The 10146-nt window shown below is 47.4% G+C and overlaps 1 protein-coding gene across 7 annotated transcripts in view; it reads right to left on the bottom strand.

The window, feature by feature from the left end:
- Window positions 1-403: 403 nt before the first annotated feature.
- The window catches only part of HECW2 (HECT, C2 and WW domain containing E3 ubiquitin protein ligase 2), a 222401-nt gene continuing 212658 nt past the window's right edge, over window positions 404-10146 (bottom strand). For 5 of the 7 annotated variants that reach the window (XM_036421424.2, XM_036421425.2, XM_045575779.1 and 2 more), the window contains one exon: window positions 404-2954. In XM_036421424.2, the coding sequence (XP_036277317.2) occupies window positions 2843-2954 (112 nt within the window). In that variant the 3' untranslated portion in view covers window positions 404-2842. The remainder of the gene's footprint in view (window positions 2955-10146) is intronic. The other 2 variants (XR_004984927.2, XR_006740563.1) reach the window with 2 other exon arrangements.

The following is a 10146-nucleotide window of genomic DNA, read 5'->3' as shown; positions in this document are numbered from 1 at the left end:
AGAAATTTCAGTGGTTGTCCTATTGCTATTTGGCTCTGTTGACTAATGAGTTTGCCGACCACTGCTCTAGACCATGAACTTCTGAAGGGCGGATTTTGAATTTGCAGCTCCATGATCAGACACAGTGGCTGACACGGGGCTAATGCCAACACTGGGCCTCTCCTCTCATCTCAGAGACTATCTGCGTCCGTACACGATGCACGGTGACTGTCTTTGATGCGTAAGACGAGGTATCACTTAAGAGTTTCTTAAAGGAACAAGGCCATGCAGCAAATCACCCAGTTCACGGTCCAGAAGAAAGAATATATGGATATTTCTATTTGTAGAGTGTGTTCAAGTCTCCATTATTCTGTGGGCATGATATTTAACATTCTAGAAAGTGATCGTTGGACTTTTTGCTTTCCTAGTGAAGAAAAATAGGCCAGGGACCACAGTGTTTTGATAGGCTAAGGACAACTTTGAGAATCCCCAGTTCTGAGAACAGTAGCAGCTAGATGCTTATCCTGTTATATGAGAAGTTGGACACCCCTGACAAATAAGTATATTTGTTAGAAATAATTAAAGAGATACACTTTACTTCCAATTTCTTTTACCTGATAATGTGTAGTAGGGTAACAGTGTCACAGACCAAAATGAAAGCTCACATGGTCTGTGAATGTATTTTTTGAAAGAAATGCAACCTTCGGTTTCAGCTGTTCAGAGAATGCCAGCTCTGAAACATCACATTACCATAAAAAAAGTCGTTTTTTAAATAAAGTATATATTATTTCCCTTATAATGAAAACATATAAACAAGTAAAAATAATTTGCAAAATTAAAAATGCTTACATTCATGATCAATAAATACACACTAACAGCTCCAGTTAAAATTGTTTTCTCTTCCCTGTTTCTGGCCCTTTCCCACGCACGAGCTCTGGGGGTCTTTTTCCAGAACATTCCCCGCACAGCAGCATCTGCCTTCGGTGCAGGAACACAGCCTGAGTGGTTTTCCTCTGGAGACTCCAGCAGTAAATGCAGCTTACCCAATGGGAGGCGGAGGGAGGGGGGACGGGAGGAGGGAGAATCAGTCTTAAAACCTACAAAACCCATGCCCGTGACCTTTATAAAGTGTAAGACCGCCAACATCCCATCACGAGGACCCCACGGCTCCTTGTAGCTCAGAGAAGTGGCTGTGCCGTGCTGTAAAACCATAAGCTGGCAAACCAGTGTTAAACCAATGCGTTTATTATTCATAAAGTAACGTCACTGTATGAGCCTCTGGTGAGTTATGGCCATCCGTCCAGGAATAAACCACCATGTGGGAAAAACCCAAAAGCAGCAGAAGCAAAGGACGCCTCTGATAAAACTAAGCCAGTGTAACGTTAGTGAGGTCGTGCAGCATCCGAGGTGCCCTCGGAGGCCCATTTCCTTATGTCAAAGAGGAATCTGAGCATCAGCGAAAACGCAGGCTTGGAAACAGAGTACCGAGGGCTGAGGGCTTTTGTCTGTGACGTCCTCGACTGCCGAGGGAGCAGAATTCCTGTTACTACAGAGAGCTGACCCCTCAGGTGCTGCTGATGGCTCCCTCAGTGAGCGTGGGGTGTCATGATGCTGTGCAAATAAAGAGCAAGGGGGGGGGGTACGAAATATCTTTATTAAATGCCATCCTGTGAAGTATCTGATGGATGGAAGAGTCTAATGCATTTTAAATAAATGCATAGTGTATGATCACATACCGTGAGTCTTAAAAAAAATTATTACTGGAGATGCACAGTCCTGGAGTGGTAGACATGGCACTGTGGAGAAGTCTGAGTTCGAAGCTGTTATACTTGCCAGATGATGGAGCTGCTGTCAGTTATCTTGTAGTGTCCCTTCAACTTTGGTACGTTCAGTGCAAAATATTTCGGGGGGGTTGTTTTGTACCTTTATAAAAATCAAAGGCCCTTTGGTTCCCTGGACAGTGGCTTAAAAGGAGACCGACTAGCATGACGCCCATGTAAGCATGGAACATGGAAATGGGTCGGGCGCCACAGACCGCAGGACAGGTAGGCTCCTGTACACACCTTGAAGAACATAAATAGCATGAACCTACAAAAAAAAAAAAGGGAGCAGAACTCACCGTGGACTTTTTCCTGATATGCTGTGAGTTAGTCGCTAGCTATTTAACATAGTTCCCATGCATTAGAAAGCGTAAATCTGCCGGGAGGAGTTCACTGTAGAACAGTTTGTCCCCAGCCATGAGGACACACAGACCACTCTGCATATCCCTCGTCACAGACCACTCAAGAGCAAACCTTTTGAGTTGCCTCACGTTGACTTGGTTTCATTTCCACTCGGGTCCTGTGGAAGCCAAAACCCACGTGCACACCATGCAGGCACACGTAAGCAAGAAAAGGAACGTTCTGTGATAACCTGGGTCCCCCACAAAGGTACTTTCGGGGAAATACACGCGTTTTTATTCCGTTATTGAGCTCGCACTCATTTGGAGAGCGGGTCAAGGGCTGCCCGTTTGGCTTGAACCACGTCCAAGGTTAAGTTTTGAGGTTCTCCCGAGTCTCTGCACAGTGACCTTGAGCTGACCTCACTCAGGTTCATCTTGGTCTTGGAGCCCACGAACGGGAAGAAGGGTGGCAGTCAGGGCCTGCTGATGGAAAGGCTGGTGGGCCGTCCCCCGGGCATCACGCTCATCCCCATCCTTCAGAAAGGACTCCTCACCACGAGCCCGTCCCCAAACGTGGCTTAGACCTGTCCAGCGATGGCGTCCCTCGGATGATAGCACACTCTGACCCTCCGGTGACAGGCCATCCTGGGAGGGCGGCTTCCCAGCCCGCCTGTCCCCACGCAGCTGGGCACCGGGCTCTGCTCACTCAAGTCCAAAGGTGCTGGTCTCTTCGACGGCTGTCAGGAGCTTCTCATACAGCATGGAGAACGAGGGGTACGGGGGGAGGTCCAGGCGGTTGAAACACGTGTGAGCTCTGTGAACAGGAGAAGCACATGGAGCTTAGAATGCTTAAGGCGATAGGAGATTGTCGTGTGTGTGTGTGCGCGCGCACGCACGCACGTGTGTGCATGAGCACGTGCGTGTGCAAGCAAGTTGGTTTCTTGCCTATTTTCACACTGCTTTTGGAAAAACTTTGACTTGAAAATTCAGAATTGAAAACAAAACTTCAGAATTAAGTTTCTCTCCAGGAAACGGGTATTTACAAAGTGTGTTTTCTTTCTATTTTCACAACCACTTATCCATTTGACATACACATTTGGTTTTTTTGTTTCTCTTGACATTTTTTTACAGACATGCACAGATACTCTTGCAAAGAAATTTATTTTCAGAATTGGCATTTGCATGGATGTTTCAAAAATTAAGGGTTTCAAGGTGTTTGGTTTTCTGGGGCAGGGACGGCCACGAGTGTCTCTGAAGACCTGGCCATGGTGTGGATTCTCTGGAAATTCCCTGGCACGATCTCCCTGTCAGTCAGGGCACCACTGCCAATGCCTCTGGATTCTGAGTATATTTTCTCCTAAATCACAACACAGCCACACTCGGAGTTCACAACTCTTGTTATTACAAACTCTAGGACATTTTGAGGGCAAGTCATCTAATTAATATTTGCAGCCAAATACCTTTTTGTGATGTAATGAACTATTTCAGGATTGCATTTAATATAATCCTTATACCTTCTTTTCACTGGAACCTCAAGTTGGGCCTCATGGAAAAAGGTTTTACTTTAAAAAAAAAAAATGGAGCTTGCATTCTAAAAGTCAGTCCTGTCTACTTATGGAAAGCACTGGAATAAGAAGATTAAATGAAGACTTTATCTTTGTTTAGGGAGAAGGGGAAGAAAAAGCAGAGAAGTGAAATATAGCATGTTGGGACTATAATTGTATTGAAATATAGTGGCAACCATACTTTGGTAAAAACTGCTGTTTGAATTTTAAACCTGCTAAGGCAATTTTCCTGTGCCTGGGGCCATAACCTTTGGAGATTAACCACTGAGTTCTGCTTCTGCAAGATAGGGCCACATTCCAATGTCCAGCAGGATGTGACTGGGAACAACCCTGTGGGCTGACCCCAGTTTTTAGAATATAGTCTTTAGGATTTAGAATTTAGAACAAAGGAAAATTCCTGTGGTTTGAACTGTTGCAGAGTTCCCGAGCGGTTGGACGGTGCAGGGGGAGAGTGTGGAGAGACTTGTTTTGTTCATCTCGAGATGGGCTTAGGGAGGATGAGTTCAAATTCTAAGCAAGGTTACAGGCAGAACTTCCTATTTATTTATTTATTTATTTATTAAAGAGCCAGCCCTATGTGCACTTAGTGGTTATCTCGATGCTGGCCTTGAAAACAATACAGTTCTATCCAATTGAAAAAGTGCACCTGGCATGGTATTGAGATTCTGGGCATATTAGGTCTCTGGCCTAAGGTCAGACAGCTAAGTTTATCTTCATCATTCTTCAAATGGGCTAAAGCAACATTTTATCTAGGAAGAACAGCAGAAAATTCCAAACAACAGTTTGTTGCAAAATAGGGGTTTTCCTTCTCAGAACCTTTAAGAAGAACTACCTGCCCCTGAAGCAGTGCAGTCGTGAGGAGTCCGCCTGCGTGTGGTGCTCTTGCGGCTGTCCTGGCCAGATACTTCAATAAATCTTTGCCTGCTCTTTTAAATAAATCATCAGCCTCCGGTGGTCTTATTTTGAACCCAGGGTTCGATCCCACAACAGTATTCCAGATTTTGTGTTAGACACTTAACATTCATTATCCCATTAGACTAAAAAGATGGTACTGCTTTTATTTATTAAGATAATTTTATTCTTATTGATTTCAGAGAGGGAGAAGGAGAGAGATGGAAACATCAATGATGGGAGAGAATCATTGATCAGCAGCCACATGCACGCCAACACTAAGGATCAAGCCTGCAACTCGGGCATATGCCCTGACCAGGAATTGGACTGTGACCTCCTGGTTCAGAGGTCAACGCTCAACCACTGAGTCATGCCCACCGAGCAAGATGGTACTTCTTTTAAATAAAATTTTAATACTTTTCCTTTGGTTATCGACTAGGCTGTGCATTTTCCCCAAGTCAGCCTGCTTTAACATTTTCCTGTTTTGGGATCTACATGTTCTTTTTCTTTTAAATTTTTATTGTGGTAAGGTATACAGCACATTCCATGTGTCCTGTTAACCACCGTTAAGTGCACAGTTCTGTGCATTAAGCATATTCGCCTTGTTCTGCAACCATCACCAGCACCCATCTCAATCTTTCTGTCTTTCCAAACTGGAATCTTGTGCCCACTGATCACCAACTCCCACCCTCTCCTGTCCCTGCCCCCACCGTCCTACTTCCTGTCTTTGTGAACGTGACCACCGTAGGGACTTCACGTAGGAGGAATCATACACTATTTGTTCGATCTGACTGCCTTGTTTCATGTCGCATAACCTTTTCCAGGCCCCTGTTGTATCATGGGTCAGAATTTCCTTCCTTTTTAAGGTTGAAGAATAGCCTAGTGTAGCCCTGGCCGGTTTGGCTCAGTGGATAGAGCATCGGCCTGTGGAGTGAAGGATCCCGGGTTGGATTCCGGCCAAGGGCACGTGCCCGAGTTGTGGGCTCGGTCCCACGTGGGGTGCCATGTGGGAGGCAGCCGATCGATGGTTCTCTCTCATCACTGATGTTTCTATTTCTCGCTCCCTCTCCCTCCCTCTCTGAAATCAATAAAAATATTTTTTTTTGAAAAGAATGGTCCCTTGTATGATATACCAGTTTGTCACTCACATGTTGACAAACATCTGCGGGTGTCCACCTTTTGACTACTGTTCAAAATGCTATCATGATTCCCGCCTTGTGAGACACCGAGCCACAGGCCCAGGTAAGCCACAGAAGCAGGGATGGAACAGTTGCGTGCTGTTGGGAACTAGGAATGTGTTCTACAGCAACAGAAAACTCCTACAGGTCCCAAGGTCCAAGTCCAAGGAAAGGCGGCAGGGGTCCTAGCTGAGATTCGATAGCATCACGCCTGTCGAGGGCAGGCAGGGGCAAAGCTGGGGGTGGACAGCGGCCTTTCACTGTCCCGGTTCCTCAGCACAGAAACAGGAATGCTGCCTGTCTGTAGCTCCTGCGTTGTCTTTGTCGACACTAGTGTGTTAGCCCACAAAACCGAAAGCCTGGGGAGACTTTCCTCGAGGTTTCAGGTCCCAACCAAAGGGAGGGACGGGACATCTTTCTTGATCCTCCTCAGTGAGGACACGCTCGCAGTGGCTGGCCCACGACCTAAGGCCATCACTGCCTCCCAAGGTACAGCTGGTTGTATAATATAACATACGGTGACCATAACGAAACGTTCCTTCTGAGCGAACTGGCCGGCTCCTCCTCTGACAAATGCCTCAGGAGGGTGGAAAAAGTACATCTTGTAAAGGGGGAAACTGTGCAGAAAGACTAAATGGTTTTCCCAAGGTCAAAGTTGAGTCAGTGGCCAAATCAAGAGCAGGACCTCAGCCTTGGGCTCCTAGGGGAAGCCCAGCATCAAAACCAAAGCAGGCAGACTCCGGCTCATCGCTCAGTTCTGTCATTGTCGGACGCCTGTCAATGTCATCCATCCCCTACCGGACAGCAAACTGCTAGTCCTCCACCTCCTCCCAGACTGCATACGTTCTGAGGCCAGGGATTAGCCAAATCAGCTTCAAATGGCTTCTAAATGCATTACTCCATGACACTATGCAGGATCAGCTCAGGGAAAAATGGTCCCCATGGGGTCCGCCCCAAAAACCCTGGGAGATACCAGGGGATTTTTGGGTGCTTATCTCTACCTAGGGATCCCCAGAAAACAGCCACTCAGAGTGATAAGAACCACAAGGAAGCTTGTTTACAATGCAGATTGGGGCTGCACCCCACCCCACCCCCCAGATTCTAATTCAGAAGGTTTGGGGGTGGGGGTTAGGGGCCTGCGGCTGGTGCAGGCGGCTTTCCACACCAGCATTCTGTGTGCTTGCAAAGAATTTCAAAACCCCTCATAAACAAGGCAGCGCTGCTAAACGAGGAAATTGAGGAATCGTGCGGTCAAGCACATTGCCCAATACCTACTGTCGACGTGCCATATGAGCCAAAAACAGGAAGGGGAAAAAACAAAGCAAAACAAAACACAATCCTCGGAGGCTTTCACACCCCCCTCCCCCGCCTCCCCATTCCAGGTCCCGGGAAAACTCCAGCAGAAAGGAGCAGCAGGCCCTGGGACGGTGTTGACATTGGCAGCCAGCACGCACCCCGCTAGGCAGGCTCCAGAAAGGACACTTTCGGAATCTCTGCGGGGCGCCCCGCGACCTCGGGCCCTAATGAGTTCACCTCACTTTGTCCCCCGCAGCCAGAGCCCCTGGCAGAAGCCGGGCCGAGCCGCTGGGGGGAAGTCACGCTGGCACCAACACAGGGAATGTGTAAGCCCCCCAGACATCTGGTCTGGCCCAACAGACAGATCTCTGGATGCTTTCTGGATTCTTGCAGTGTTCACCATGAGGTCACATTCGTACCCTCTCTTCTTTCCTATAGATGGTCAGGTCTGTTACCCAAACTCAGCGGGCCAAGTAGCACAGGACAAGCAGGTGTTCTCTGATTGTTCACTGCATCTCTCTCTCTCTCTCTCTCTCTCTCTCTCTCTCTCTCTCTCTCTCCCTCCCTCCCTCCCTCCCTCTCTCTCTCTCTCTCTTTGTGTGTATTAACCTATTCATTTAATCCCCATTTTCCCAGAAGTGAATTTTAGTAGTTTATAAGGACTCAAAATATAAGGCACAAAAAATTATAATCAGGATTTCATGCACTGGGCCTTTCTTATAATCAGGTAGGTTCTTCATCTGGGAAAGATGAAGACTATATACTTTTTAAATGTAAGAGATGGACACCAATAGAAGCAGCCCCGGGAAGGAGCTGTTCCAGGCTGAGCACTCCTGGAAGTCCCAACAAAACAGAAACACCCTGGGGGGAGACAGCACGTTGCTTATACACTTTAATGTGTGGGGTGCCACACCAGCTCTGAAAGCTAGGGATTAGAAACGATAACACAGGCTACATTTATTTATTGCATGATGCGTTAGGCAGCATTTTCCGCACTTCACATGTACAATCCCATTTTATCCTCAAAACAATTTTGTGATGTGATGACTAGTATCTATCCCAACAGTGCCGATGGGGAGAGAGAGATACAAAGTGACTGTGGCATGTCTTGTCTGGAGTGGTCCGGAGCCACGGCCAATTTGAACATTCAATAATTTAAGGAAAACAAGACTCACTGAGTGTCAATTATTTGCTAGGAGGCAAAGCCACGTCCAATGCAGACAAGGTCCTTGATCTCAGAGCGTTAGTTACATCCTAGCGGGGGAATAGACCATCCACAGCAAACCAATCATGGAACACAATGCCTGGGTTGGGGTAGGTCCTCTGAGACGTTAAGGTGTGGCAGAGCGACAGGTGCACTTGGGGCAGGAGCCTGGAGCACCCCTCCGAGCAGATCGTGTCCAAGCTGAGACCGTGAGGAGAAAAAGAGCCTCCGGTCAAGAACCAGCAGGAAGAGCTGCATCAAGTTCGAGTCTTGGGGAAGAACCGAGTTTGGCACATTGAAGAGCAGCAGGAAAGAGGCTGCTGGCTGTAGAGGGCAGAGGGAGAGCATATGTATTGAGGCTGGAGTGTAGGCCAGACCAGGCCTCCGACCAGGGACAGGGATTCATCTTCGGCGAGGAGTCTGGGAGGTGTAAGCAGGGGTGGGAGTGACCTTGAGATTTCGGATCACTCTGGTTGCTGAGCAAAGAAGGAATGCAGGATGTGCGAACAGAAGCGACGTTTAGCCAGCAGGTGCTGCGTGGTCCAGGGAAGAGGTGCTGAGGCATGGATGGGGGTGGTGGGAAGAGATGAACCCAACCTAGATTTTGCCCGTGAGGCCAAGGAAAGGGGGACCACCACTCCGTAAGAGCTGTCCTGTCTGACTCACAAACATACACTTTAAAGGATGACTTGTAGGACAGCCCCCAAAGGCTACTCTCCAAGTCTCACAGCAATTAAGATTTCTTCCACTCCATTACATAACCACAACGGAGTTCTGTAGCCCTACTTTTCACATGATGGGCTGAGGAGTCCCTTTTTAGACACAGTCTGTTTTTGTGGCCACTTTACCCCCTTCCCAAGGCAAAGACCAGCCCAAAAGGCACAGGGCACCTGAGGATGGTTAATGAGGTGCTATTAGTAGATATCAAGGACACATTTTTGCGAGCACACAGAATAAAGTAAAAGTTTAAAATATGTGTCAGACAGTAAGAACTGAATGAGAGAGAGGAGGGAAAAGGAGTCGAAGAGGATTCACATCAGAGATTAAACTTGGAAACCGAGTATACACTGAGTGGTCAGATTATGATGATCTCTGAATGCATAATACAATAATTTGGCCACTCTGTGTGTGTGTGTGTGTGTGTGTGTGTGTGTGTGTGTGTGTGTGTGTGTATAGATGAGGCCCGGTGCATGAATTTGTGCATGGGTAAGGTATGGCCAGCCTGGCCAGGGGGAGGGTATATGGGCGGTTGGCTGGCCTGCCTGCTGGTCAAACTTCGGTCGAGGGGACAATTTGCATATTAGCCTTTTATTATATAAGATATACACTGAGTGGCCAGATTATTATGTATTCAGGGATTATCATAATCTGGACACTCAGTGTGTATGAGAATCTTCTGCTGGTTTCCCCTCAGACCACAAGGCACCTCAGCTGAGCAGCAGGTGGTGAGGACTGGGGAGCCCAAGGGGGGGTGCCTCAAGGCGAATACAGAAAAGATGGGGCACTGCGGAGTCCCACCTGTTGTTCTGAGACGTTTTTAACTAAAGAAAGTGGCGCCATTTTACGGGCTCCTCGGTCCGTTTCCCGCGTCCTGAACCGCAGCTCACTTTGTGGACAGACTACACTCTCTGCACTGAGGAGGAGAAACCTGAATGATTGATGTCAAGCAACAGTTACTGACATGGAAAGATGTTCATGGACAGTGACACCTGGTAAACAAGAAGTTACAAGCAGTATATGCGTGTGACTGTCTTTTTAAATGTGTGTATGTGTATAGAAATGAGTGCAAGCACACACTTCAAAATGTTAGAGGTCATCTCAGTAGTGGATTTTATAGGTCTTTAACTTCTTGGCATGCTTTGGTGAACAGTT

This window comes from Pipistrellus kuhlii, unplaced genomic scaffold, assembly GCF_014108245.1.
Source record: "Pipistrellus kuhlii isolate mPipKuh1 unplaced genomic scaffold, mPipKuh1.p scaffold_m20_p_7, whole genome shotgun sequence".
NCBI lineage: Eukaryota > Metazoa > Chordata > Mammalia > Chiroptera > Vespertilionidae > Pipistrellus > Pipistrellus kuhlii.
This window is presented reverse-complemented; position numbering and strand designations above follow the sequence as displayed.